This window comes from Vipera berus (assembly GCF_964194415.1).
Source record: "Vipera berus genome assembly, chromosome: 4".
Classification (NCBI taxonomy): Eukaryota; Metazoa; Chordata; class Lepidosauria; order Squamata; family Viperidae; genus Vipera; species Vipera berus.
Window position 1 is genome coordinate 185,361 of NC_138206.1, and position 27,800 is coordinate 213,160.

Below are 27,800 nucleotides of genomic sequence, written 5' to 3' on the forward strand. Positions count from 1 at the left end.
AAGGTCACAGAACGGCAAGTGGGCTTTGGAGTCCTTTGGAATTTCCAAGGGATGTGGGTGTGCATTTGTGGATGTGGTGGTGTGTGCGATCTCCAGCCCCACTGCTGGAGTGGCCCAGGACACCCCCACGTGAGCCTGGCAAGGCTGGTGCTCCCCAAAGGAAATGGCACAGGTGGGCAGAGGTCTCCTTTCCTTGGGAATGGTAAATGAGCAGAGTGGGCAGTGGGGTTGGTATTGTTAAGGAATTTGTTGTGCAGAGGTCTCCTTGTGCTACCAAAGAGTTGCACAGACAAGGAAGGGCACTGAGAGCAGTAAAAGTCACACAAGAATACACTGAGTTATAAAAACAAAGTAGTTTACTTTTGAGGTGGTGTAAGAACAAAAATGCACAGTCAAAAATAAACAGTCCAGGTCATACACAATAGCAACAGTCCAAGGAGTAATCCAAACTACAAAGACTTCTTACCAGTCCAGAGGTCAATACACAGTTCAGGTTTACAACAGTAGTAAACCAACAGCAGAGCAAAAACAGTAATAGTAGAGATCAGTGAATTCAGAGAGAGAGAGAAGCTACGTTCCTAGCTTCCTCTTATGGCCATGAGCACACTTACACACCCATTGGCCAATTAACTTCTTAAAGTCATAGCATTATGGTTAATATATTTTCAACCCAACATTGTAGGCTAACACCATATGCCTAACATTCTCCCCTTTGGGTAGAATAATATATAACTCTTACAATCTTATGCACATTCTTTCACAATTAGCATTGTGTTTCACAGCACTTTGTACCTTTGTAAAATGGTCTGCAATATTTACATCAGATGAACAATACTCTAGCTGTATTAAATTATCTTTGACACATTGTCTGACATTTAAATAACGAAGATCAGTATGTTTAGATCTTGTTCTTACTGCAGCATTATTAGCCATCTTTATCGCAGCTTGATTGTCCTCATACACAATAAATGGATCATTTACATCTAAACCCATATCTAACAATAATTGTTTGTACACTAGCAGTTCTGTACATAACACTGATAGACATGAAAATTTAGCCTCCATTGTAGACAAGCTTATGTGTTTCTGTCTAAGACTTCAACTCCCTGTTTATTGCAGCTTTCCATGATGCCTGTTCCTTTTCAGGATACATCCTGATCTCATCATAGTTAGATGGCTCTACACTAACTTGACATATTATACTGGCTTCATAGCGATCAGGTGGATGTCTGATGCGCGTTGAACGCCAAGGAATTACAGGGTTTTGAGTTTCTGACTCCTTTCCTTCCTCTGATTCCTCTTTTATCTCCCCTATCTCCTCTTTATCTTTTATATTTACAGGAGATGCATTATCATTACTAGTTACGTTATCAGAGGAGTTCTCAAACACTAGAGGATCAGTATTAACAGTTACTTGCTCTAGTCTATCCCAACCAACGTGCTCAAGGAATTTTGCACATGCACTGTTATATACATTAGTTGTGCCTCGTTCCCAGAAACGATAGGATCTATGGTTAGCTTCGTAACCTACAAAGTATAATTGCCTAGCCCTATGTTGGCCTTTACTCCTGAGTTGTGCAGGAATGTGGACCCAAGCTGGGGTGCCAAACGTGTGCAGGTAATCAAGGTTTGGTTTTCTACCATGCCATATTGTATATGGTATTTTACCAGTAGAAGTATTAACAACTATATTCAGAACATGGTTTGCACATTTTGCTGCCTCCCCCCACAGTCTATCTGTTAAGCCTGAATCTCTTAACATGGTTCTAATCATGGCTTGTAACGTTTGCCCACGTCTCTCAACAAATGCATTATGTTGAGGCCTATAGGTGGCTGGACGTTTATGCTCAATGCCAGCTGATTCTAGCATATCAACAAAGCGCTTGTTTGTGAATTCAGTACCATTATCAGTAATTATACACTGAACCTTTCTCTTTGTTTTTCTCTCCACAAACTTCAGCCAGTTTGCAAATTGTTGGAAAGTGTCTGCCTTTGACTTAAGCAGATAACAAAATCCATATCGAGAGTAGTGGTCAAGGATACTCAAAATATAACATGACCCTCCTAAACTTGGCTTCATGGGTCCAATTAAATCAGCAAACACAACTTCCAAAGGAACAGTTGTTTTGAAGCCGTTTAACCTGTTTGCAGGAGTTGCCTCACTCTTTTCCTGACTACAGGCATTGCAATTCAAATACTTACTACATGGCTTCAGTTTAATTCCTTCTACTAACTCAACTGTTTTACATAGTGAGTTAAAGTTTACATGCCCTAACCGCCTATGCAATAAATGTATGCACTCATCATGTGGCTTCTTGTTCTCACATATCGAGTTAGCTTTAACTGTACTAACCTGGTTACTTGTGAGAACGAATAAACCATTTTTCAAATTAGCAGTTACACAGGTTCCATTCCTCTCAATAGTGCATTGCTCCCCTCTGAATGTTACCACAAACCCAACTTTAACCAATTCCCTTACAGATAACAGGTTGAATCTTAGCTTAGGTATATATAACATAGGTAACTGTTCATCAATGCATGGACAATAGGAATTACCTTCACCAGAGGCCTTCATCCTCCAACCGTTGGCCAGTGAAACATATTGGTTGCTGTTTTTCATATTAACAAACCTCTTTTTCTCTTTAGTAATGCATTGTGAAGCCCCACTATCAACAACCCACAATTCATTGTTTCTGGATGTTGGTTCACCAGAAATAGCCAAACCAATGCTCTTTTTAGCCTTCCCACTGCTATTCACATTCTGTTTTTTACCCTTTCTACAGAATTTGGCTATATGCCCTCTAGCCCCACAAGAATAACATTTCTTGACGTTGTAAGCAGTGGTAAATGGCTGCTCCTCTTGTGGCTGTGTCTCTCTCAGCTGGTCTCTGTCACGCCTCCTTCTGGACTCTTCAAGCAGTCTCCCAGTAATGTTAGTCAATGTCAGTTCCTCTCTGGTCAGGACTTCCAAAGAAGAAACATACTCATCATAACTCTCATCCAAAGATGACAGAATAATGTAGACCTGATGCAACTCTGAAAAAATTTATTTATTTATTTAATTAAATTTTTATACCGCCCTTCTCCCGAAGGACTCAGGGCGGTGAACAGGGCATATCTTAAAACTACAAAAGTACAAAAGTTAAAAAAGAATTAAATTATTGCCCACAATAAAAACAATAAAATATATATATAAATATTAAAACCCTAAGTAATTCCCCATCAGGCCAGGCCTGCTTGTTCAAATAAATGGGTCTTTAACCCGCGCCGGAAGGAGCGGAGATCCGGTGCCATCCGGAGCTCAACCGGCAGCTGATTCCACAAAGCCGGAGCGCCCACAGAGAAGGCCCTCCCCCTGGGGGCCACCAGTCGACATTCTCTGACTGGAGGCACCCTGAGGAGGCCCTCTCTGTGGGAACGCACGGGGCGGAGGGGAGTCGACGCCGGCAGCAGGTGGTCCCCGAGGTATTCCGGACCCATGCCATGTAAGGACTTAAAAACCATCACCAAATCAGCTCCTTTTCATGAAGCTCTTGAAAAGTTGCCTTCATGTAATTTAAATGGGTCAGCATATCTCCATTCTTCTGCAAACGAGCCCTAAACAACTTACGTGTAAGGTGTATATGTGCACCCACACTGTCACGAACATAAAGCCTTCGCAAAACGCCCCAACACCTAGCAGCAGACTCCTCACCACGAATATGGACAAGCTGCTGGTCATTCAGTGTTAGTCCAATAATGCAAAGTGCTTTCTCATTGTTTCGTTTAAAGTCGTCTATCTTCTTTGCATCCTCTTCGTCATCTGGATCCCAAGCAGTAGTATCTGGTGGGTTATTTACAACAGTCCATAGTCCTTCCTTGCGCAAAAGCAAGCAGCATTTCGTGGACCAGGAAACATAGTTTGTCCCATCCAACCGGGTTATCCAGGAGATGCCTGACAACAGTTCCTGTGCCATTTTACACCAAATAGCTAACACAAACTCAGCTAGGAATACTGTGTGTACTAACTCTCAGTACAGGCCTGGGCCCATAACCAGTGTTAAGGAATTTGTTGTGCAGAGGTCTCCTTGTGCTACCAAGGAGTTGCACAGACAAGGAAGGGTACTGAGAGCAGTAAAAGTCACACAAGAATACACTGAGTTATAAAAACAAAAAGTAGTTTACTTTTGAGGTGGTGTAAGAACAAAAATGCACAGTCAAAAATAAACAGTCCAGGTCATACACAATAGCAACAGTCCAAGGAGTAATCCAAACTACAAAGTCTTCTTACCAGTCCAGAGGTCAATACACAGTTCAGGTTTACAACAGTAGTAAACCAACAGCAGAGCAAAAACAGTAATAGTAGAGATCAGTGAATTCAGAGAGAGAGAGAAGCTACGTTCCTAGCTTCCTCTTATGGCCATGAGAACACTTACACACCCATTGGCCAATTAACTTCTTAAAGTCATAGCATTATGGTTAATATATTTTCAACCCAACATTGTAGGCTAACACCATATGCCTAACAGGTATCTTTGCAGGGAGGGGGCAGCAAAGGATCCTCTGTCCTTCCTCTTCCTCTTCCTCCCCACCCCACCCCCAGACCAGGGATGGGCACAGAGAGGCTTGCACAACCTGGGACAGTCCTGGGGATTTCCCCATACTTGGGAGCCGCGCTCAGCTCCTGCCTCCTCCATCCACTGACACCCCCAGCCGTGTTATTTTATTTGGCAGCTTCACTTTGTGTGTGCGTTTGTGTGTAACGCTATGTACTGTTTCCTCATTCTCCCTTCAGAGCTTCTGGGAACCCTGCTTATCATCTGTAAACAGGAATGTGTCTTACCTTTTAGCATTAGTCTGATCTGTGCATTTTGCAGAAATTGGATTAAAAAAACCCGCCGTCTTTAATTCCCCCCTCTAAATCTGCGGGTTTGGAGCAGCAGCGTCTCCAGAATTTGTGTGGTGTGTCTTTGCCCATTTTTCTAAACACAACAAATGTTTCACTGCATTTAAGACTGTAACAATTAGGGGGGAAATCCCCCATTCCTGCAGTGGAAGGTGGTCCTTGGATGTATTCCCCCCTCCCCCGGAAGAGGCTTTAGAAAAGTTGCTACGGAGAAACTATAAGTGCCCAGGAACCAGGAACGTTGCAGAGCGGCACACTCACATTACAGGCAGTTCTCAACTTAAAACAGGTCACTTAATGACCGTCCAAAGTTACAATGGCCTTGAAAAAAATGATTGCGACATCCACACGGTCACGTAATCAAAATTCAGATCCTTGGGAACCGCTTCATATGTATGACGGTGGCCACATCCTGGGGGGGGCACGTGATTCCCTTTGGTGACCTTCTGACTAGCAAGGTCAATGGGGAAGCCGGATTTACTTAACAACCGTGTGACTAACAACTGCAGTGATTCATTTAACAACTGTGGCAGGAAAGGGAATCTGCTTTTGTGGGTGCAGCACCACCCTGCGCCCCGCTTTTCTGCAGTCTTTTTCCCTTGTGCAGACCATTCTTCCTGGGCCAGAGGTGTCCCTGGTCTCTTCTCTCCCTGCTGAGGACCCCCACGCTTGTCCCTGCCCAAATTTCATTCTGCCCTCGCTCTTTGGCTTTCGCTTCCGTCTGGCAGGGCGTGCGCACTCCCACCCCAGCGCGTGGGTCGAGCCATTAATAATGATCCTGAGAACCCAGGACTGACCGTGAAGGGCTTGAGGAGGAGGATGGTTGGCAAAGTATAGATGGCCATCCTAATAAAGACATCACCTCCCGGGGTCTGAAAGGGTCTTTTTAGTAATTTTGGAGGCCAACATTTTGCCTGTCACTAAGGGGTCCCTTTAAATTTGGTTAGCTTTCGTCCAGTACTTCTTGTCTTGTTCTCCAAAGCGCTGGAGGGCAGGACAAGAAGTAACAAGTGGCAGATCAGCAAAGAGTAGAAGTAAGGAGGAATTTCCTGGCAGTGGGAACAATCCACCGGTGGAAGGCCTTCCCTCCAGATGCGGTGGGTGCTCCGTCACCGGAGGCCTTTAAGAAGAGACTGGGCAGCTATTTGTGCAGAATGGTGTGGGGTCTCCTGCTTGGGAGAAGTGGGTGGGTGGGGTGGGGTGGACTAGACTAGAGGACCTCTGACGGGCCCTTCTGTTATTCTGTAACAACTCTTCTGGCTTTGAAGAGATTTCTGGTTGAAAACTTGCAAGGTTTCGGCCACATGGCTGCTTTGGGCCTGAATCCTTCCCTGCTCTGAGCAGACAGCCAAACAACCCCCTCCAGGGAGGGTCCGCCATCCAGGGGTTGTGGGGGGGGCTCACTTTCTGGAAGCCTTCAGCTTGACAGCCAGCTTGAGAGGAGCAAGGGAGGGGGGGAACATTCCTGACCCTGAGCCCTTGTCTGCTGAGTACACAGAGCAGGTACACAGAGCCTGTCCCTCCGGCTCTTGCCCGGGCCCAGCTGGGGAAGGGACAGGCGGGCAGGATGTCTCTCCCCACTTCAGACCTGCCAGATTCCCACTCAACAGCCCAGCCCAAGCAAGCCCCTGGGCCTCCCCCCACAGCTGCTTCCCCCAAAGTTCCACATCTGCCCCTGTAGTAGCAGTGGGGTGTCTCTGAACAGGGGGGGGGGCTCAGTTTCACCCAGGCCATTGAGAGATTCCCAGCAGCCAGGTTGATCTTTTTCAGGGAGGGGGCGGGGGGGGGAGGAATGACTCCTGGGGGTGTGGCATTGATTTTAGCAGCAGATCAAACTCAACTCTTTAGCCTGGAGTGGCGGGAAGGTGTGGCGGGGCTGCCATGACGGGGTGCAAGGGGTTAAAGTGGGTGGTCCGGCTTAGGCAATGGGCTGGGTGGTTTCCTCAGTTGGGAAACGTCCAGCTGCCCCTATATAAGCGGTGGGCACCAGGCTGGGCTGGCAGCACAGCATCATGGGTGGCCTCTCTGCAGCTCTCTGCCTCAGCTGGGCCCTGGCACTGGTGGGCGCCCACCCCCTGTGAGTGGCTGTGGGCCAGGAGGGCACGGGGGAGGGGATAAGCCCAGTCCTTGGAAGGGGCCAGAGGCTGGGCTCTCTGCCTTGGTGCTGAACAATGGGATTTGTAGTGGGGCCCTTGAGCTAGGATCCTACCAGGGATCCCTTCTGGGTCTTGGGCTGTGGGAGGGCATGCCCTGAAAGACCAAACCCTAACAGGGATTTTTCTGGCAGGGGACACGGTGGCAACAGGACAGCTGGCACCTGGCATCATCTGGGCTCGGAGCCTGAAGCCAACAGCACTGGTGGGTGGGCTTCCCTCTGGGTGGAAGCAGACCCTGCAAGCTGCTCTTCCTTGGGGTCCCATCTGGGAAAGCCTGCTTCCCCCACTCTCTCTCCTTCCCTGGTGGGTGGGGGAAGGGCAGAGTTTTTCCCTGGGGACCCCACTGCACCCCCACCCTGAAGTCTGGGCCCACTTCAGCCAGGGGAGCACTAAGGGATGGCCAGAAGACCCGGGGGGGGGGGGCTAGGAGGAGGGCGCTTTAGTCACCTTCACCCTCAGCCAGGGGAGTCTTCCAGGCCTGCAGATGGGGGGGGAGGGCTGAGTGGGGGGGGACTGTTGTGGAAATGAGCCTTCTCTGCAGATTAGGAGGCGCTCTGGCTGGAGGGGACCCTCACTGCGGTGTGTGTGTGTGTGTGTGTGTGTCACTGACTGCCATCTCCATTGTTCCTCCCCAGAGATCCTACAGCGCTGTGCGGATGAGGAGGGCTTTGATGCCGTCACACTGGACGAGACGGGCACCATGATCTTCTTCAAAGGCTCTTTGGTCTGGAAGGGCTTCACGGGGGCTGCAGAGCCCATTGAGGACTCCTGGCCTGAGATCCAAGGCCCCATCGATGCTGCCCTCCGGATCCACTACCACGACCCCCAGGACGACATCCATGAGAACGTTTTGCTCTTCCAGGTGCTGCCAACCTGCAGGCAGGCTTGGGGGGAGCAGATGGAGCCACCAGGGAGGGAAGACAGTGGCAGGGAGGGGCTGGCAGGCTCGGGCAGAGGTGCATCCAGGGGCATGGACAGGCGGTCAGGAGGCTGTGTGAAATGGCAATCTTGCATCCCCTCGCAGGGCAAGAAGCTCTGGGCGTACCGCAAAGGGAAGCTTCGGTCCGGCTACCCCAGGCTGATTGAGGAGGTGTTCCCGGGCATCCCAGCCGATCTGGATGCAGCTGTGGAGTGCCATCCGAAGGAATGTCCGTCTGAGACCATCTTGTTCTTCAAGGGTGAGAAAGGCTCCCTCGCTTGATGGTCCAAGGGCAGGTCGGAAGCCTCTGTGCCTCGCCCAAGGGAGGGAGGTGTTTGCTCCTTTGCTCTGGCTGCTACCGCCTCCCTCCAGCACTGACCCCCCCTTTCCCTGCAGGCCCGAGGGTGTTCACCTATGACCTGCGGACGAAAGTGGTGAAGCCGCGTACTTGGCCGGCTGTCTCCAACTGCACCGCGGCTGTGCGCTGGCTGGAGCGCTACTACTGCTTCCAAGGCATCCGCTTCCTGCGCTTCGATCCTCTGCGGGGTGATGTGCCGCCCCACTACCCACGGGATGCCCGGGATTATTTCATGCGCTGCCCTGGCAGAGGTGGGTCTCCTCTCACCTGTGGCTGCCGGGAAAGATGCAGCTGAGCCCTGGGCGGGTGCCTGGCCAGCAACAGAGGGGACGCGGGAAATCTTTGGCCCTGGGTGCTGGGCAGGGAGAGGCCGTGGTGCTCAACCCTGCACCCTAAGGAGGCAAGGGGGGGGGCTCCTCCTGGCTGGGAACCAAGCAGTGTCCTCTACCTCACTGCCTTACCCTGTTACCCCTGCAGGCCATGGGGGGGAGTCCCGGAGGAACGCCACACTCTGGGGCATCCTCAACGCCTGCAGTGGGCGTCCTTTCCCGGCCTTCTCCTCTGATGACCCTGGGCGCATCTATGCCTTTCGTGGTAAGCAAGCTGGTTGGGGGTGGGTGGGCAGGGCAAACCTGGGCTGCCAGCACAGTTCAGTGAACCCACAATCGGGGAGTGTAGTGGGTCACGTGGGCTTCTTCCCTCATGCTTCCATGGGGCGGATTCACCCGTGATGAGGCCTAGCCCTGAATTTGCTCTAAGTCTAAGCTAAGTGGGATGAGATGTTAATAGCACCCTCTACACTGCACTGCTGTGCAGTGTGGCCACAGCATGTGAGGCAGCCCGTCTCTGCTTTTAGGGGTGGTTGGACTGGGCTGCCTCGTCCTGGGGGCACCTCAGCTGAGGGCTGGTGGGGCCTCCAACTGTTGCCGGCTCTCCTACTCCACTCAGGTGGCCACTACTTCCGGGTGGACTCTGTACGAGACGGGCTGCACGCGTGGCTTCTGAACCACACCTGGTCAGGGCTGGAGGGCGAGGTGGATGCCGCGTTCAGCTGGGCAGACAAGCTCTACTTCATCCAGGTGAGCTGCCGAGGGAGGCGGGCTCGTGCATCCTTCAAAGATCTGGGCCTCTGCCCCCATCGCAGGAGGGTCCTTTAGGGGTGGACAAGCCAGCTGTGGGTCACCGTCTCTGCTCCTGTCCCCTCGCCGTGGCTGGGTCAGAGCAGCCCCTCATTTTGTGAGGAAAGCTGGCAATGGGGGCATTCTTCTTGCAAGGGGGCTGCCTGAGCCGAACCCTCCTCAAGGCAGTTGCACCCGGCTGCTGCTGCACTGACACCCCACCCAGCACCCCGAGGCAGCCTCCAGCAAGATTGCCCTGCACGAAGGGGACTTTTTTTTTAAAATTCCATTTATATCCCACCCTTCTCCGAAGACTCAGGGCGGCTTACAAGCTTAGCAGACTTGCTGGCTCCGATGTGCTCCGCAGCTGAAAAGAGAGAGGTGCCAACCTGGGGCTTTGGCTGCCATTCAGTAAACTCTGCCCCTTCTACCTGGACCTCTCCCCCCCCAGCTCCCTTCAAGCGCTCCTGGGCCCTTGACTGCGTGTCTTCAGGCCAGAGGGCAGGCAACCCCCGGAGCCAGAGGTGTGCCCAGTAGAGCCGTGATCCCTTTAGAGGGCCCCAGAACAGGACCGAAACACGGGGCACCAACCAGGGCATCCTGGAAGTGGCAGCCTCGGAGGTCAATTGGGAGGGGCAGGGTGGGGGGCACCCGAGGCTCAGCAGCTGGCCATTCTCTCTCTCTCTGCCCCCTGCAGGACTCCCAGGTCACCATCTACAGATCTGAGCACGGCTACACCCGCGTGGAGGGCTATCCCCGGCCCCTGGTGGAGGAGCTGGGTGTGTCCCAGGCAGACGCTGCCTTCACTTGCCCTCACTCCTCGGTGCTATACATCATACAAGGTGGCAACCAAAGAGGGGGTGGACGGTCGCTTTTCTTGGGGGGCTCGGGGCTCAGAGGACAACCTCTCCCAAGGACGCCCCTTCTGGGTCTAGCTAGTCCCTGACCTCGCTTAAATTCCAAAGCAAATCACAGTTTTGTATTGCAAGTGGCTGAGATCTCTGATGGGCTAGAGTAGGGACACAAAACAACAGCAAAGCTTTCACCCCAGGTCTAACCCAAAGCGCAGGTGAAAAGCTCAACCACCCTTTCAGGGAGGCCCCTGCGAGGTTTTGTCCTGAAACTAGGCCTTTCACCTGGGAAACACCTGGCTCTGATGAGGAGGTGCAACCCCTGGAAATCCCCCCCCTCGCTGAGCAAGATCCCATCCCTGTTTTAGATGGGAATGTGTGTGTGTGTGTGCAATGAAGTTGCGAAGAAAGGAAGCAGAGGAGAGGAGGAGGGGCTTTGGAGACTTGGAATGGGGGGGGGAGCATGAGAGTCGGGGGGGGGGCGTTTCTGCTTGTGGCCAGCCCCCCAGCCTGGCATCTCAGATCAAGGCCAGTCTGACCAGATGCCCCTCCCTCCCTCCCTCCCAGGAAATCAACTTCTGCCGATCGACCTGCAGCAGAGTCCTCGTGGCCCCGGGGCAGCGCGGCTCCTCCTCCCCCATCCCCGCGTGGACAGCGCCATCTGCACCACCAAGGGGGTCTTCCTGTTCGTGGGGGCGGACTTCCACCAGTACCAGAACGTGGCCCAGCTCAGCACCGCCACCGTCCCCGCGCCAGCCCAGAACACGGCGGCCGTCCTTTTCCGCTGCTCTCCCCCGGGGGCTCCCCGGCATCCTCCCCCCGGAGGGCACCGCCCCCGAGACACCCCTCAATAAACCTCCTCTCAGCAATGCTGCGAATGCTGCGTTTGCTTGTGTGTGAGACGCCCACTCGGGAGGGACGCTGCAGACCAGCACAGGGTGTGTGTGTGGGGGGGGGGTTGACCCAGACAGCGCCGAATCCCCCCCGGGCGCAGCTGTCTCGGAAGGGACCTAGTCGCCCCGCGTACGGAGCGGGGACCGGGTGTGCAGGAAGGGCGATACGAGACGGGCTCGGTAGAACAGGTTTTTATTGCGGGCCGCTTAACTCAGCCGCTGGCAAGCGGGAGGCGGGGCCGCGGGAGGCGGCTGGCCTCGGGGGGCTTAGCCGAAAATGCAGACGGTGCCCGAGGCCAGGCGGTGGTGGTACTCGTGCAGGAGGCTGGCGGCCAGCGGGAAGCTGCTCTTTGTTTCCAGCTTCCCCGGCACCACCAGGACGGTGACGCCGGGCCCCAGCCCTTCGGCCAGCTTCTGCAGCATGCGGCGGGCGAGGTAGCCGCGAGCGCGGGCCGGCTCGGCCTCCAGGCTGGCGTAGACCTCGGGCGGCGGGTTGGGCAGCTTCCATTCCAGCTCGCCGATCAGCTGGTTAGTGCGCGCCCGGTCCAGGGCCGAGGGGCTCTCCCGGTAGCAGGCCAGCAGGCGGAGCCCCGCGGCGCCCCGGGCGGTGACGAAGTTGCCCTGGGCCAGCACCTCCCCGCCGCCCGCCTCGCCCTCCGCCTCGCCCTCCGCCCGCCAGGCCATCACGGCCCAGCACAGCCAGTCGTAGTTCTGCTCCAGCTTGCGCAGGACCGAGGCGGCCAGCTCGGCCGGGTCGGGGGCCGCCGCCTGCTCCAGGGCGCGCTCCACGTCCTCCCGGGCCTGGTCGCGGAAGTAGCCCTTGCACTGGCCCAGCGCCTCCTTCATGCGCCTGTGCAGCGCGGCCACGCGCTGGTCCCAGACGCCCAGCAGCAGGGCCGGGTCGCGCTTGGCCAGCGCCGCCTGGCACAGCAGGCAGAGCAGCCCGGCGCCCAGCACGGCGTTCAGCTTCTGGCAGAAGAGCGCCATCTGCGGGCGGCGCGGGCGGTGGCGCTGCACGGCCTGCTCCAGCAGGGGGCGCTGCAGGGTGAGCACGGCGTTGCCCTGCAGGCGGCGCCACAGGCCCAGCAGGCGGCGCTCCAGCTTGTCCCGCGCGCAGCCCTGAGCGAAGAGCTCCGTCTCCAGCGGCGCGGCCGGTGGCGCCGCTCGCACCGCCAGGCACAGCTGCCCGAAGGCGGCGGCCACGCAGTCCTCGCAGGCGTCCAGCCCGCCGTCCTCCAGCAGCCCCGGTCCCGCGGCCAGCTCGCGCTCCAACAGCTCCAGCTCCCTGCGCACGAAAGCTAGCTCCTCGGCGGTGGCCGAGCCCCCCTGCAGGTGGGACACGACCCCCAGGGCCAGCGAGCGCAGCGACTGCAGGAAGCCCACCGGCTCCAGGCACTGGGAGAAGAGCGCCATGCCGCGTCCTGCAAGGAGAGGCGGGGGGGGGGGGCTCAGGGTGCTTGCCCGCCGCCAGACGAGCGGCCGGAGTCCGGGACCCCCGCGCTCTGCCCGAGGCGGCGTTGCTGGCCCTCCGGCCAGGCAGTCAGCGTTGCGGGTTTCGTCCCTTCCCGCAGGAGCTGAGCGACCGGATGCCGCTTCCGCCCGGCCTCCGTGGGGGCAGCGAGGTGGGCTGCTCACTGGAAGCCCACGGAGGAATTTTCTTGGCCTCCTTGGTTGGCTGTGGAAGGCCTGGGCCAAGGGGCTTTGGAGGGGTCCGTGGCAGCAAAGTAGCCCCCGACCCTCCCCAGGTCACTTAAGAGAAAGGGGCAGAGACTAGTTGAAAGACCCTTTTAGGGACACAGCCGCTGAGTCCTTGGAGGTTTGACCCCCCCCAGGGCAGAAAGGGAAGAGGCAGGTAAGTCCCCCCCCATCCTTTGTGGTGACATGTCTCCAAAAACGTTTCAATTTTTCAGCATTCAACCTGAGGGGAAGACCCCAGCAACTTCCCCATGCCTAAATGGAGGCAGGTGGCTAGCTATTACTACTTAATTGATGACAAACCCCCCCCCCCAGCACAAGCCACAGGCAAGTCCAGCTGAACCAAGCTCCTTCTGGGGATGACCCAGGCTGGTGGGGCCCACAGCAGCTCTGCCTTCTCCAGGGCCACCGAGGAGGGGGCAGGGGCCCTGCTTCCCTAGCTCTGGCCCAGGCTGGTGGCTCCGGAGAGGCTGGGCAGGACTCGCCCTCAGGGCTCTCTCTGCCCTTGAGCTGCCCTCCAGGGGAGGGGCAGGAAGCCCCAGGAGGAGGAGGAGGAGGGGCCCGCCCTCCAGCCTGTGCGGTGAGATGGCCAAGGGCACGGCTCACCTCTTGCATCCTTGGCCAAGCACTGCCAAGGGGGCTGCTGGGCACACTGGGGGCAGGGAGGGCAGCCTGTTCCCAGGGAAGGGTCAAGGTGGCTCAGAAGAACCGGCCGTTTCATCTTGGTCAGTTTCCACAGCAGGTGCCCCCACAGGCATGCAGTCTCCTGGATGCATAGTCTGGCCTGGTGGGGGGCAAGAACTTGCTTATAACCCAAAGCCCTCTCCTCAAGGACAAGGGAAGCCCAAGGAGCCCAGTGCGGATCCCCTTGCAGCAGGGACCCTCCCCTTTCTGACGTTCCCTGCCTCAGGTCTTTCCCTGGGATTCTCTCTGCCCAGTTCCCTACTCAGGGCCTCAGCTGGGGGCCGGGAGGGGTCTGGTTTAGCCTTACCTGATGGCCTGGCTCTTGCAAACTTCCACCGGGACTGGACACCTGCTGGTACCTGCTGCCTCCTGATAAACCCCCAACTTATCTCTGCCCCGCCCAGCTGAGCCACGTGCTCACAGGTTTTGCCTTGGGCCTCCTCCAGCTGGAGCCCCTCCAGAAGCTCTGTGGAGGTGTTGGGGTGGGTGGATAGATAGAATTCCCTGGAGAGAAGGGGGGGGGGAAGGGTGACTTCATGCCTTTGCTGTTTCTCACCTGGTTTTCTGCCAGTTGATGGTTTTTCAGGAGCTGGCAGGTTGAGGCGGGTTGAACCCCAAGTCTTCCAACAGCCTCTGCTCAATGGGCCTCTGTCCCCTCTGGCCTGCTCTCCCTTGCTGGGAGGGAGGAGTCTTGTTCATGAGGGGGGGGGCGGCTGCAGGCCAGTTTTCAAACCTCTGAAGGCTTTGCTGATTAGTGCCCAGATGCTTGGCTCGTTTGGCCTCATTGAAAGGAGGTGCCCGCCCTGCCTTGCGGCCTTGGCCCTGGCCTGAGCAGAGCCCCAGAGGCAGCCCCGGCTGAGCAGCCCCTCTGCTCTGGGGCAGGTTGTGACTTCCATGTCCCCTCCTTGGCATCTTCAAGGCAGCCCCCGCTTCTCTTTCACTGGACTAGGAGACACCCAGCCGGAAGGGCGAGGGTTAAGTGTGCAAGGGAGGGGGGGGTCAGTTGCTGGCAGGTATGGACTCTGGTGCAGGAGCCTATGGGTGCTGGAGAAGATTGGCAGCTGCACCGGACCTCAGCCCTTTTGCCAGTGCTGGGGAAAGAGGGCGCAGCTGCAGGTTGGGAGGACCTAGCTGTGCCCTGGGGGGGGCACCCGTCTCCCTCCTAGTGCTGTCCTACACCTGTCATCGTGCTTGCACCATCTTGGGGAGAGGTGTGGAAAATTGATGGTGCACAGTGGCAGAAGATGGGGGCTGTTGCATTGCTTCTCTTGTTGGTGCCCTGTCCCTGCCCGCCTGTTGAGTCTCTTCCTGGCCGCACTTGGCATCCAGGGCGTTTTGATGCTCACCCTTGTAGACCCTGAGCTTCAGAGCATCGTGGCAGTTGTGGCTGCACAGGACTCTGCCTGAGTGGCGCTGAGGGCTGCCTTCTCATGCTGTCCCAGGAGACCAGAGGCCAACCACCCGGTTGCCCAGCCTGGCATGCAGACCTCCAAGATACGGCACGCCCAAGCCCTCCTGCCCAGGCCAGAGCCTGGCATCCAAGGCAGAACCCCCGCTCTCTGCTGCTTCTCTCCTGCGTCCCCTTGCAGGACTAAGTGAAGGACCAACTTCATGGGCCTTGTATGGATTTTTTATTCAAACATGGTTTCATTCCAAGTGTATAAAATATTACCAGTGCTAACAATTTTGTTTTATAATTTGCAATATGCCCTTAGCAACACTTGGAAAGATAGACTCAAGATTCAGAAGGATCTTGACAGACCTAACCAACAAGATACAGAGTCAGTAGTGAGAAAAGTACAGCCTGCACTTAGGGAAAACAAACAGCCCCCCCCAAAACAAAACAAAACCCCCCCACAGGCACAGCAGTGCCTGGCTCAAGAGAGATCTAAGGAGTCCTAGCACACCGCCATTTAAATAGGAGCCAGCCATGTGCTGCAGCTGCCAAAAAAGCCAGTGCAATCCTGGGCTGCATCAACAGGGACAGCGTCAAGTTCGTGTAAGTTCCTCTTTCTACTGCACTGGTGAGGCCACACTTGGAATTCTGCATCCAGTTCTGGTCACCAGGACAGAAAAAAGATCCTAGAAAGTGCAGAGAACTAGGATGGCTGTCTTCCAGTACTTGAGGGGCTATCACAGCGAAGAGGGGGTCTACCTGTTCTCCAAAGCACCTGAGGGCAGGACAAGGAGCAACGGGTGGAAGGTGTTCAAAGAGAAATCCAACCTAGAACTAAGGAATTTCCTGACAATAAGAACAATTAATTAGCTTGCCTCCCTAATTGCTGGAGGTTTTTAAGATTCAATATTCATTTGACTAGGATGTTACGGGTATAAGGACTCCTGCTTGGCAAGGGGGATGGACTAGAAGACCTCCAAGGTCCCTTTTTGACCTATGATTCTAAGCCCAGAAGATGCCCCGCCCCCCACCGCTCCCCTGTCCAGCACTTGCTTTCGTGCGGCCCCAGAGGTCCTTCGACAGCCCCCGTTTGATATCCACGGCGCACCCCTCCAAACCAGCGCCCCGCCGGGTGCCTGAGCATCTGGGCCCTCCGAACTGCAGGCTGGCTGCATTTTCGAGATTCCGCACCTGCCCTGCGGAGAACCGGATCCAAGGAGAACTGGCAGCCGGGGGAACCAGGGCGATGAGAAGCTGGGTTGAGGTTTGTTTATGCGGGCACAAAAAGAAGGCGCCCCTCAACGCGTTTGCCTCCGGGGAGGCATCTGGGGCCTGGGTCGCAGCAGGCGCTCTCTCAGGCCCGACACCGAACCGGCCTCAGCGCCCGTCCTGGGCTGGAGAGCGCGCCTTCGGGCGCCCGCGCGATGCCTGGTCCCGGTCCGCAGCCGCCGCCCTGGCTCGCTTCTCGCTGGCGCCGTGACCGCCGCCCGCTCTCCGGCCGCCCCTGGGCGCAGGGCTCTGCGGGGACGGGCGAGGGGCGCCCACCCAGCCCCGGGCGGCCGCGGCGGCGAAAGGGGCGGGGGCCAGTGGCGCTCCCGGTGGCTGCCGCCGCCCCCTCGCTCCGCCAGCCGTCCGTCGACCCCCCCCCGGGAGGGGCTCGTCGGTCTCGGAAGCGGAAACGACGCCTCCCCCCTCCGATCCCCCCCGCCCGCCCGCCCGCCGCCGCCATCTCCCTCCTTACGGAAGCGTCGCTGCAGCTGCAGGTACCCAGCGCGGGCGGGCGGGCGAGGTGGCGGGGGCCGCTGCCGCTGCTGAGCCTTCTGGGCGGCCGCCGAGCCGGAGGCGCCGGTGCTGCGCCTGGATTCCGTCGGGGCGCGGGAGGGGCCGAGCGCCGCCGTCCTCCCCGCCGGAGCAGGCGAGCCGCGGCCGGATTCTCCTGGGTGCCTCCCGCCCCCCCGCCCCCCCGCAGCAGGAGGGGCCTGGCCGGGAGGGGCGCCTGCCCGACGCGATGCCCGCGCCGGCTCGGGTTGGCAAGGCAAGGCGGCCGGGCAGCGACTAGCGGCTGCGCTCCGGGCGAGGCCGTCAGCGGGGTGGGGGTGGGGGGCTGGCTGGCTGGCTGGGACCGGCGAGCGCCCCAGGCCCGCCCAGATGGCCTCTCTGACCCCCGCGGCCGATGGAGAAAAGGAGCCGGGCCGAGGGCCGCCCCTCCGGCTGGGCAGGCGAGAGTTCCGAGAGGAACGCCGGAGCTCTTTCTGGAGGAGGGGGCTGCGCCCCCCCCGGGGCTCAAGGAAATGGCAGCCACCGCCTGCTGGCTCCGGGGCCTTCAAGGGGCCGGTGGGGGTCATTGAGCCTGGTCCTGCTTGGCGCATCTGGAGAAGCTTGTGAGGGAGCGGAAGGAAGCCGAGGGGCATCAGCTCCCTCGGTGGGGCAGAGACTGCCGCGGGGGTCCGGCTCCAAGGCCCCCTGCTGCCTCTGGGTCAGAGAGGGAAGCCGGCTTCGGCTTGGCCCCTGGGAGGAGGCCCCAGCCACTGACCTGGATGGCTCACCAGGGGAATGGGCCCAGGCAGGACGCCGGCTCCCCGCTGCTTCTGGGCGGGGGCTCCATTCCCAGCTGAAGGGGAGAAAGGCACGGCCAGAGCAGCCTTCTTGTCCTACCCCGGCCTCCTGTGGGCCACGGCAAGAGGCAAAACGGGTCTCATCCGCACCGGGCAGGGCTGTCCTTAAGGCCTGGTGCTGACCTTGATTTGGATGGCCTTGCGTGGGATTGAGTCCATCCAGGGAGCACTGTCCACCGTTGGCCGAAGGTCCCAAAGAGCTTCCCTCCAAATGCCAGGGGAGGGGAACAAACAAGCCCCCCCCCCAGCCCCAGCGATCTCTAACTGCTCAGAGGAGACTCAGCAGACCAGACGGCCCCCGGCCTGCTCCAGCTGAGCCCCTCTGCCCGGGGTTGCTGGGGTGGACTGACTGCCTGCCTGCCTGCCTCTCCCCGTTGCCCCCAGGAGCTGAATGCTGCCCAGCCTTCCTTGGACTGCTCCCCAGGATTCCCCCGAGGCATGTAGCTGCGGTTCTCTCCCTCCGGCCCAGGATCGGTAAGCCCCAGCGAGGCCTTGCAGGAGTCGGCGCTGAACTTGGGGGCGGGGGGGGGCATGCAAAGAGCAGTTCAGGGCTTTTGCCCACCTAGCTCGGGGAATGGGTGGAGGGAGGGAGGTTTTCTGGGGCCCAGGACGGTTCCTGCCCCTGATCTTCGACCCGCTCTCAACATCCATCTCCGGCTTTCATTCCCGCAGCCAAAGGCCAGGCTGGGTCCACTGGACGAGTTTAACGGGGTGACCAAATTAGCTGGTGTCTGTGCACAGCAGGCGATGCTTACCAATCAAAGCTAATCCTAACCAGGGCCCTGCTGGACTGGGGGGGGCTCTTCCAAGGAGAGTGGCACGGGGTGCGTGGAGGTGGGGGCTCGGGAGGGGTGTCCCTGCATTGGGATTGCTCCCTCAGAGCTGTAACCGGTCGCTTTCTCACCAGTCTTCCCCAGCGCCCAGCATCATGTCCAGCTCACTGAGCAAGCGGAGCAGCCTGGCCAACGACAACGGCTGCCTCGGCCTCAGCCTGGCCTTGGTGGCCCCGCCGGGCGGGGCGGTCCTACCACACAAGGGGCGCTGCGCCTACAGCTGCGGGGAGCTGCAGAGCCTCCTGGGGCTGCCGCCTTCTGTAGAGGAGCCCTCTAACCGCAAGTGGGTGAAGGAGGGGCAGAACCAGCTGCGGCAGGCAGCGGAGCGTGGCCGCGACCAGAACCGCAACGAAGTGAGCCTTCCCAGCAAGGAGCTGAGCGCGCTGCTGGTCCCACTGACGGGGCAGGAGGTCCAGGGCCGGGCGGAGGACCCCGAGGACCAGGAGGAGGAGGAAGATGAAGAGGAAGAGGAGGAAGAGGAGGAGGAAGGCTTCACCCCAGTCCAGAGTGAGCCCGTGACTGAGTCGGAGCAGAGCTCGGAGCGGGCTCTGCCTCGGGGGGAGCAAGGTCGCAGCGCCAGCCTCCTCTTTGCCACCCGCAACAGCACCGCCAGCGATGAAGACTCCAGCTGGGCCACGCTCAGCCAGGGCAGTCCAACCGGCAGCTCCCCGGATGAAGCCGGTAAATCATTTGGGGGGGGGCACGGCAGAGGGCAGGAGGGACCATCAACGGCTTGCTGGAGGGGAGCCCAAAGGCAGAGAGGGACACTGCCACATGCCTGTGCCAGGCAGAGCCAGGTGGCTTGGACAAGCGAGCCAAGTCACACAAGAGGAGGGAATGCAATGGGGGGCAGGATTCTCTTGGCCCCCTCTTCCCTGCATGTTAAAACTGATCTTTCAGAAGTTTTAAGAGGGCAACTGCAAAAGTTCTGGGTTGGGGTGTGTGCTGGGCAGCTTGGGGCTGCTTTCTAGGATGCCCCCCCCTTGTTGGTTGGCAGTATTGCTCTTGCGCCTCCGAAGGCCCCTGGGGGAGCAGTGATGTCAGCAGGTGCCTGGCACAGCCCCCCCTCCCGGGACTGCCTAGTGCCCAGCAACCAGCCCTGGGATGCTCCTCTGATCCTGCCCGCTGCAGCTGTGGCTGTCTCCAGCAGCCTCCCACAGGCAGGGCAGGCTTTCCATACCGCCCCCCCCCCTCGTTCCTCATCCCTGGGGGAGCCAGGTTGCGGCTCCTTGCCTGGCGAGATGCACGTTGCCTGGGAAGAAGAAGGGGGGCTTTCGTGGGCTGAGCGACATGGACTGGCAAGAGGCTGGTGGGCCCTGGGGCTACAAGGGGTGGGGGAGGGCAAAGGCTGGGGGGCTATTTAAATTATTCTGGGTTTTGGTCTGTGGAACATTTATGCCAGGCTGCAAGACCCCGAGGAGGAGAAGGGATCCTTGGCTGTTCTGCAGCTGGCCTTATTCCAGGCTGGGGGGTGGGAGAAGCTGCGGAGTAGTGAGGGGGGCTAAGGTGGAGCAGGGGAGCCAGTGGAAGGAGGCAGGGTGGGGTCAGCAAAGCGGCAGGGAGCACAGTGGCTGGGGGAGGGGGGGGAAGGCAAAACTAAGGACGTCTTAATTCTCTCTCTCTCTCTCTCTCTCTCTCTCTCTCTCTCTCTCTCTCTCTCTCTCTCTCCCCCCCCCAGGGGGCAGGGGCTGTGAGGGGAGGTCCCAGGGAGAGGTGCTTAGGGGGCAAAATCCCTCCCTCCTTCCCTTTCCTGTGACTCTGCTGCAACCCAGCCCCTCTTGCCTTGGCTTTGCCCCTCCCCTAGGGAAACTGGGCCACCAGGCTGCCTTTGCGCTGGTGGGGAAGGGAATCCTGGCTGGGGAGGGGAGGGGTGCGACTAAGGAGGCTGGGGGGGTCTCATCTGCCTGCCCCACTGCAGGCAAGAGTTGCTGAAGAGGCAGCGTGTAACAGCCCTGGGGCTGGGGCAGGGGGGATTGGCACGCATTCAGGCCCCCTTTGGGGGTCAGGACGGAGGGCTGGGCAAGAGCCAGGGGCCCCTCTGGTGGCTGCGGAGACGGAGCAGGACTGGCAGGGGGAGCCCTGCCTGGCTCCTCCCCAGCTGCTCTGGCTGACGGACGGTTTGGGGTCCAGTCAGGCTGGGAGGGGCGGGTTGGGGCAAGGGGCACTGTGCCCATGATGCCCAGCCCTCCGGGGCTGGAGTGCCTGGGGTGGCAGCGCTCAGAGCCCGCGGTGACCCTGCCGGCACAAGGAGAGCCTTGTGCAAGCCCTGCCTTGGCACAGTTGCACGGGCACGCAGACACCCGCCCCGGGAGGTGCCTGTGTGCCAGCACAGCTGGGCCAAGGGAAGGAGCAAGACCGGCCCGCTTCTAGGAAGGCTCTTCCCTGTCGGGCGCGGAGTCAACGCAGAGTCTTCCGGCCTCCTTCATGGGGGCTCCTTGAGGCCCAACGCCTCTTTCGGGGGTTTCTTGGCAGGCTGGGCTGAGTGGTGCTTTGGAGCAGAGCTGCCCAGAGACTCTCTCGCCTTCCCTCCCTCGATCGTGTGCAGCTGCTCCTTTCCTCCGCCAGCCTCACCACCCTTTGCCCCTCCCCCTCCCCCCTGGGGTGGCAGGAGTGGCAGAGAGCCACGGATGGTTGCTTCCCGCTTTATCGGGGCTGCCCACGGCAGCCGGACCCCCACTCCGGGCCCCCAACCTGGCTGACCTCGCTCCTTCTTTTGGCAGACTCCTTCTGGCTGTGCAACTCCCTGGAGACAGACTCTGACCTCCCAGCAGGATGGATGCGGGTTCAAGATACGTCCGGCACCTACTACTGGCACATTCCGACAGGCACCACCCAATGGGAGCCTCCCCTGTGCGGTGGGAGGGGCGACTCGGCAGGAAACACCCCCACCCGGGAGACTCAGGTGAAAGGCTGGGGGGCTTGGCCCTGGAGTTGGGTGGCCGACGGGCTGAGCCAGCTTGGAGCTGAGGATTTGCTTATTTATTTAGTATTTATTTTTCTCCTGCCTTTATTATACGTTTTGCGTAACTCGATGCAACAAACACAGCTAATACTTCCTCCTCCTCTCATTTCCCCACAACAACAATAACCTTGTGAGGTGCATTGGGAGAGACTGGCCCAAAGTCACCCAGCTGGCTAGCTTTCATGGCTAAGGCGGGACTAGAATTCCCAGTCTCCTGGTGATTGGTCCAGAGTCACCCAGATGGCTTTCATGGCTAAGGCGGGACTAGAACTCCCAGTCTCCTGGTTTCTTGCCGTGTACCTTAACCACTAGACCGAACTGGTGATTGGATCATAGCAGCACCCTCCAGGAGCTGAAAGGCCACACCAAGACTGGTGCTCCAGAGGGCAGGCCCAGGCCTGGGTGCCAGATGCAGGATGGCAGGGGCCGGCTGCCCTGGAGGAAAGAGGGGGCAACTCCAAAAGCAGCTGGGGGGGGGGCTCCTTCAAGCAGGGCTACCTGTGAGGTCTCCTGCCTTAACGCGGGGGGGGGGGGGGCTTTGGGCAGGCCTGGACCTGGGATCGCCTCCTGTGGCAGCAACTCCTCCTCTGCCCACCCAGCTCTGCCGGGCGCAGGAAGATGGGTCCTTTCTAGACTAGGGTTAGTTAGGAACCCTTCCCCTCTCGCTGCAGTTCAGTAGCCAGGCTGGTCTAGTGATTCAGGCACCCGGCTAGAAACCAGGAGACAGTGAGTTCTAGTCCTGCCTTAGGCGTGAAAGCTGGCCGTGTGGCTGCTGACCAGTCCCCTTCTCTCAGCCCAGCCCACCTCACAGGGTGGTGGTTGTGGGGAAAACAGGAGGAGGAAGGAGCGCCAGGAACGTCTGCTGTGTTCACTTATTTGTAATCTCTTTATAATAACTCATAATAAGGCAGGGTAAATACGAGTGAATGAAATAATAAAATATAAAATAAGGGGTTTTTATGCCAGCTGCTCCAAAGCCCTCAGGGCAAAGCAGAGCAGGAGGGGGTGGCTGCCAGCAGGGCTTCTTGGCAAGCCTGGGAGGGCTTGGGGGCAGCTGTTGCACGGCAGCCACTCCTCCCTTGGAACAGATGTGGGGAGCCAGCGTGCTCTGAGCTGGGCTGCTGGGTCCTTCACCCCCCTCCTTCCCTGCAGCTCACCTGGATGGACTTTGGGCAAACGGACGCAACCCCCAATCCTGACTTCTGGAAGGTGAGTGGCTGCCTGGGCTGGGGGGGGAGGGGCAAGAGGGGGGGCGCTTGACTGCTCCTCACGGCTTTCCTCCCCCAGGAGATTCCACCGGAGGGGGGGACCCCTGAGCCTCAGTCAGAGGAGGGCCAGCCCAGCTCAGCCTTGGGATCCCCTGGCATCCGGTGAGTGCCTGTGTGTGTGGGGGGGGTTGCGTGGCCTCGGTCCGGGGAGAGGCTCCCCCTCGGGGATCCCGCATAGCTCAAAGACCCTGTGGAGCCCCAGGGTGGGCTGGCCCCCACCCGCCAGTAGCCTCGCATCGATGCCCAGAAATTGCCCGGCACCTTCCTGCCAAATCGTGGCAGCCTCAGAGGGAGGGTGAAAGAGAGTGAAGAATGGTTCTGGGCACTGCCAGGCTGGTGGGCCAGGGAGGGTCCTTTGCTGGGGGCCGTGGGGGGTGGGGGTGGCAGAGAGCCATCCTGCCTCCAGTTCTCTCTGTGTCCGCAAGGCCGCAGCATGTGGGGGTCTGCCCTTCCTTCAGGAGCCTGAGGGGGGTGTCTCTGGGTGCCACGGGTGCATTTTGAAGAGGCAGCCCGCTGGGGCTGGGGGGGGGACCCAGCTGACACCACCCTGGGCCGTTTGTCTTCCAGGTCTTCCCTGGAAGCAGGAGGGGAGGAAGCAGCCGGGTTGCTGGGCCTTTCCCCGGGATCGAAGGTAACGCTGCCCGAGGCCGGGAGCATGGCAGGCTGGCCTCTGACCCCCCTTGCAGGAGGGATCCCCCCTCAGTGCCCCCCAACGACAGGCAGGATCCTCCAGCTTCCGTGAACAGCCCAGCTGCCTGGCAGAAGGTCCTGAGAAGGGACCCCCGGTGCCCCCTCTAAGGCATTGCCTGGGGCTGCCCCTGGGCTCCCTCCGCTGCCACTTTCACCCGGGGGGGGGCAGATTTTCTGTTTGGGAAGCCCCACATCCCCGGACACGCCTGTCTCTGCTGCTTCCCGCAGTGCTTCTCCGTCCACTCGCTGGGCTGGGTGGCGGTGGCCGAGGAGGAGCTGGCGCCGGGCAGGAGCGGGGTGGCCGTCAACAACTGCATCCGGCAGCTGGCCGGGCAGGAGCCGGCCCTGGGGGGCTCCTGGGTGGAGGTAAGCGGCCGAGGGGGTGGGCAGCTGGCTGTGTGGAGGGGGGAGGCTCCTGGGGACTCTGGGCCAGCCCTGGAGGGCCTGTGGAAGGGCCCGTGGCAGCCGTGCCCCCTCCCCTGCAGGGCAAGGCCATGCTGCTGGTCCTGGAGGAGGAGCTGCTGAAGCTGCTGGACCCCCAGAAGCGGACGGAGCTGCACTGCCTGCCCATCGCGGCCATCCGGGTCTGGGGTGTCGGGCGGGACAGCGGAAGGTAGGCGGCCCCCGGACAGCAGAAGGGAGGTGGCCGTGGTGCCTGGGGGCTGCTGGGTGGGTGGGCTTCCCTGGAGGATCCTCTGCCCTCCAGGCTGTGGTTGCTCCTTGGGGGCCGGCGGCGGCTGAGCCCCCGGGGGAAAGTGGGGCCTTTGCACACTTATGTCCCCTGCTGGGAGGGGCATCGGAATGGCCCGCCGGAGGGGCTTTGCCAGGCCCACCTCTGACCTGGCATCCTGTGCCTCGCTTCCCGACCCTGTGCCTCGCCCGCAGGGAGTTTGCGTACGTGGCACAGGACCAGCTGGCTCAGATGCTGAAGTGCCACGTCTTCCGGTGTGAAGCTCCCGCCAAGCATATCGCCAGCAGACTCCGTGAAATCTGCTCCAAGGTCAGGTCCTGCCCCCTCCCCACCGCCTTCCCGCTTCCTTGGGGGTCTCCGGTTGCCTGCCTTGCTGGGCCTTGCCCCTCCCTCCCATCTCCCTGGGGGGTGTCCCAAGCAGCTCCTGGGAAGATGGGCACAAGAGAGGGCCTCACGCTGGGGCCGGGCACCGTCCTCAGACCCACCCCTGCCTCCCCCCCCCTCAGTTCTAATGCCGTGGGGCAGGACGTGCAGGATTGTGGCAGCCAGCCTGATGGCCGTTGGGGTGATTGCTCCTCTCCTCCAGATTGTGACAGAGCGGCGGAGCGTGCAAAGCTCACTCAACGGGCTCTCCCTGGATACGTCCAAGATGGTGGAAATCCCCTTCCAAGGTGGCTGGGAGATGGGTAGGGGGGGGCTGGGGGTCGGGGGCTTGGGAGGGGGCTCCTTGTCTCCAATCCCGATTCGGCTTCCCCCCTCGCCTGGGCTGCCGGGGGAGGTTGCAGGAAGCCCCCGTGTGGAGGGGGGCCATCGGAGGGTCACTCGGGGCCTCCATCCACCCTGGGGGTGCTGGTGGGGGGGCAGCCAGGCAGAATGGGGAGCACTTGACTTACGACCCTTATTGAGCTTGGCAATTAAGGTTGTGACAAACATAAAATCAGTCATCGCACAAGTGACCTGATTTTATGCCACTTATTGTGGCAGTTGTAAAATGACCGCAGGGGGTCATTCAGTGAGTCCATTGGTCACCGTGCCCAGTTTTTCCAGAAAATGGAAATAAGTGCCAGTTTCTGGCAAAATCATCTTAAAATGGGGTCATGTGACTGAGGGGTGCGCTGAGTGCCCCAAATATGGTCATGTGACCAGGGGGGGTGACGTCGGAACTTTGAAACGGGGTCATAAGTAGCTTTCGGGGGGAGACTCATAATTTTGAGTGGTTGATGAGCAACCAGTTGTAAGTCAAGGCTGCCGCTGCTCTCGGCCCTCCCTTTCTTTTCTCCAGCTGAGTTTCCGGCACCCAAAAGCGAATCGGTCCAGAAATTCCAGGTTTACTACTTGGGGAGCGTTTCTGTGGCCAAGCCTGTGGGTAAGAGAGGCGTGGGCAGAGGTGGGGCAGAGGCTTCTGCTGAGACTCCGAGAGGCGGCAGAAGGTGGGCGGCTACCAGTCCCAGGGGACCTGCAGTGGAAAGCCAGAGGGGACAACCATGACCTTTCCATCCCAACCACCTCCTCCCGAGACCACTCATGCAGCCGTCCCCAGCCTTTCCAGCTCCAAGGACCGGACACAGCGGTGGGCGGCGGGGGGGGGATGGTTTCACGTGTGCAAATTTAGCTTTGCCCGCTTGCCTGCCACTTTGGTGGCCAGGTCCCCAACAGGCCACGGACCAGTACTGATCCATGGCCCAGGGGTTGGGGACCCCTGCTCTAAAGGATTGTCCTTTCTGTGGCAGTGTGACCAAGAAAACCATCCTCAGCTTCCTCTGGGTGGGTGTCTGGGTGCTCCTCAACCCCTTGGTTGCATCTCCCTTCCTGCAACCATCCCTTTGCATCCTTCTGCTGAATGGCGTCCCTTGTCAGGACCTCTGACCTCTTTAAGTCAGCTTCCCCAAAGGCTGCGCCCTCTGCTTGCGTGACTCCTTGTTGGGGGTGGGGGGTCAAGGCCAGGAGATCAGATCTCCCAGGTTTTCCATTCTCCCTTTGAGATTGGGACTCATCCATGTGCAGGTCAGGAACTTGACGGACCCCATGCGAGGACCCTTCCTCCCATCCCCCAGATCAGGGGCAGATCAGTGCCAGCAAAGGGCCCAGGCCACCTTCGGCCTGGGTGGTGGTACTCTGCTTCTCCCTCGCCCCCATCCCATCCCAGAAACTGGAACCATCGTCCTGGCTTAGCTGCTTTCCTTGCTGTGCTGCCCACCGGGGCGGGCTTAATTGCAAGCTTTGGCCCCTCGTCTGCCCCAGTGAGGCCATCACTGCTTTTGCTTTGCTAGGCATGGAGGTCATCAACAGCGCCCTGGAGGCAGCCCTGACATCTGGCAGCAAGGAGCAGTGGGCACCTGCTCAATTCAGCGTGGCACCGGCCACTCTTACCCTCACGCATCAGCAGGTAAGAGTGCCTGGCGTCTTTGGCAAGAGCAGCCAGGGAAGAGCCCTCGAGAGTTGGGGAAGCCCTGGGAGGGCAAGAGCAGGCACCCCTCCACTATGGGTGGGTCTGCCCTGATGCCCGCCTTCCCCGCAGACCGACACCGTGCTGTGTGAGTGCCGCGTGCGCTTCCTCTCCTTCATGGGCATTGGGCAGGACGTCCGCTCCTTTGCCTTCATCATGGCTGCTGCCGCTGGCAACTTCCGCTGCCACATGATCTGGTGTGAGCCCAATGCTGCGGGGCTGAGCGAAGCCGTTCAGGCCGCTTGCATGGTGAGTTTGAGGCACTCCTCTTGCCTGCCCGCCGGTTGGCAGAGGCTCTGCCACGTGGCCAAAAGGGCGGCGGGGCTCCTGTGCCAGCTCTGTACAATCTGTGGGCGGCTGTGACTGGCCAATCCTGCTCTCCCCACTGAGCAGCCCCTCCCTCCCACCGGTGCCTAATGGCAGTCCATCCGTGCCCTGCTATAGAAGCCCAGATCGCAGGGCACGGCTGGGAGGATCCTGTGCCCCAGGTGCCTGTACCAGCACCGATGCCCTGTCACCGCCTCGCCCCTCCTTTTCAGCTCCGCTACCAGAAATGCTTGGATGCGCGGCCCCAATCCACCAGCAGCTCCTGTCTCCCGGCCCCTCCTGCTGACTCCGTGGCTCGCCGTGTGGGCTGCACAGTTAGGAAGGGCATCCAGGCCCTGCTGGGGACCCTCCAACCCAAACGCCAGGGGTCCCAGACGCCGTGAGCTCCAGGCAGGAGAGGGGCACCTGCCCACCCACCTTGACCCTCCGGGCTAGCAGTGCCACTGGCCTCTTGCCATCAGCCTCGTAGCGCTTTGCCTGCCACGGTGCGCGGTGTCTTCTGCATGAGTGCAAGGTGTCTATTTATGAGGGATGCGTGGATCTGCACAGAAGTGTGACTTTCGTGCCAGTGGGGGAAGGGAGGGGTGGGCTCCTCTTCGGGCAGCTGAGCCGTGGCCGCCAAACCTGATCCCTGTCCCCACTGGCCTCTGCCCACCCACCCCTGCAGGTATGGTAGGCCCTGGGATTAGCTGGAGCTGCTGCAGAGGCCTCGCTGGTGTCTGGCCACACACTGGGGAGGGGCCACGGTCTCAGCAGCCCCCCCCCATTTGCCCAGGAGCAGAGGGGGTGGGGGGAGAGCTGCTGCCTCTGCTGTTGCAACAACTCTTTGTCTTGTACTAACCCAGAAATAAACTCTGTTCCAACGTCCCCATCCATCTCTGGTGTGGTGCTGTGATGGGGGAGGGATCTGCCAATGTCTGTCTCCCCGCCCCAGAAGCAGCTGGGGGCCAGTTCAGGGATGATGGGTGCCTGGAAGGGCTAAGGAGCGCACTGATGATTTGATGAGTACAGGA

At 59.3% G+C, this 27,800-nt stretch overlaps 3 protein-coding genes across 8 annotated transcripts; 2 read left to right on the plus strand and 1 right to left on the minus strand.

The window, feature by feature from the left end:
- HPX (hemopexin) lies at window positions 1-11,148 on the plus strand (the record flags this gene model as incomplete). 3 transcript variants are annotated; one of them, XM_081328070.1, is made up of 9 exons in its annotated part: window positions 1-172; window positions 7,173-7,243; window positions 7,677-7,903; window positions 8,066-8,219; window positions 8,357-8,569; window positions 8,796-8,912; window positions 9,267-9,397; window positions 10,134-10,278; window positions 10,855-11,148. In XM_081328070.1, 9 exons carry the CDS (start codon window positions 72-74, stop codon window positions 11,139-11,141), a joined length of 1,446 nt encoding a protein of 481 aa, XP_081184196.1. In that variant the 3' UTR covers window positions 11,142-11,148. The 3 variants fall into 3 exon arrangements, with proteins under 3 accessions (XP_081184196.1, XP_081184198.1, XP_081184197.1); XM_081328071.1 differs by lacking the exon at window positions 1-172 and adding an exon at window positions 6,898-6,962; XM_081328072.1 differs by lacking the exon at window positions 7,173-7,243.
- Window positions 11,149-11,339: 191 nt separating this feature from the next.
- On the minus strand, window positions 11,340-13,882 carry LOC308667158 (uncharacterized protein). Its single transcript, XM_081326285.1, has 2 exons — window positions 13,867-13,882; window positions 11,340-12,601 (listed from the first exon to the last, which is right to left on the minus strand). Exon 2 carries the CDS (start codon window positions 12,591-12,593, stop codon window positions 11,448-11,450), a length of 1,146 nt encoding a protein of 381 aa, XP_081182411.1. The 5' UTR covers window positions 12,594-12,601; window positions 13,867-13,882; the 3' UTR covers window positions 11,340-11,447.
- A 1,300-nt stretch (window positions 13,883-15,182) lies between these two features.
- Window positions 15,183-27,757, plus strand: APBB1 (amyloid beta precursor protein binding family B member 1). 4 transcript variants are annotated; one of them, XM_081327167.1, is made up of 15 exons: window positions 15,183-16,219; window positions 17,955-18,044; window positions 18,478-19,084; window positions 21,124-21,305; window positions 22,518-22,574; window positions 22,653-22,735; window positions 23,201-23,264; window positions 23,552-23,689; window positions 23,809-23,936; window positions 24,209-24,323; window positions 24,601-24,685; window positions 25,297-25,380; window positions 26,285-26,400; window positions 26,533-26,709; window positions 27,000-27,651. In XM_081327167.1, exons 3-15 carry the CDS (start codon window positions 18,499-18,501, stop codon window positions 27,168-27,170), a joined length of 1,986 nt encoding a protein of 661 aa, XP_081183293.1. In that variant the 5' UTR covers window positions 15,183-16,219; window positions 17,955-18,044; window positions 18,478-18,498; the 3' UTR covers window positions 27,171-27,651. The 4 variants fall into 4 exon arrangements, with proteins under 4 accessions (XP_081183293.1, XP_081183291.1, XP_081183294.1 ...); XM_081327165.1 differs by lacking the exon at window positions 15,183-16,219 and adding an exon at window positions 16,664-16,718; XM_081327166.1 differs by lacking the exon at window positions 15,183-16,219 and having other exon boundaries at window positions 17,755-18,044.
- The last annotated feature ends 43 nt before the right edge of the window (window positions 27,758-27,800 follow it).

What these genes read in the sequence shown, in the direction of transcription:
- APBB1 (XM_081327167.1), top strand. Translation starts at nt 18,499, where the DNA reads ATGTCCAGCTCACTGAGCAAGCGGAGCAGCCTGGCCAACGACAACGGC. An exon ending in CCAATCCTGACTTCTGGAAG is followed by an intron (nt 22,575 to 22,652) that starts GTGAGTGGCTGC and finishes TTCCTCCCCCAG; the next exon opens with GAGATTCCACCGGAGGGGGG. An exon ending in TTACCCTCACGCATCAGCAG is followed by an intron (nt 26,401 to 26,532) that starts GTAAGAGTGCCT and finishes CCTTCCCCGCAG; the next exon opens with ACCGACACCGTGCTGTGTGA.
- LOC308667158 (XM_081326285.1), bottom strand. Translation starts at nt 12,593, where the DNA reads ATGGCGCTCTTCTCCCAGTGCCTGGAGCCGGTGGGCTTCCTGCAGTCG.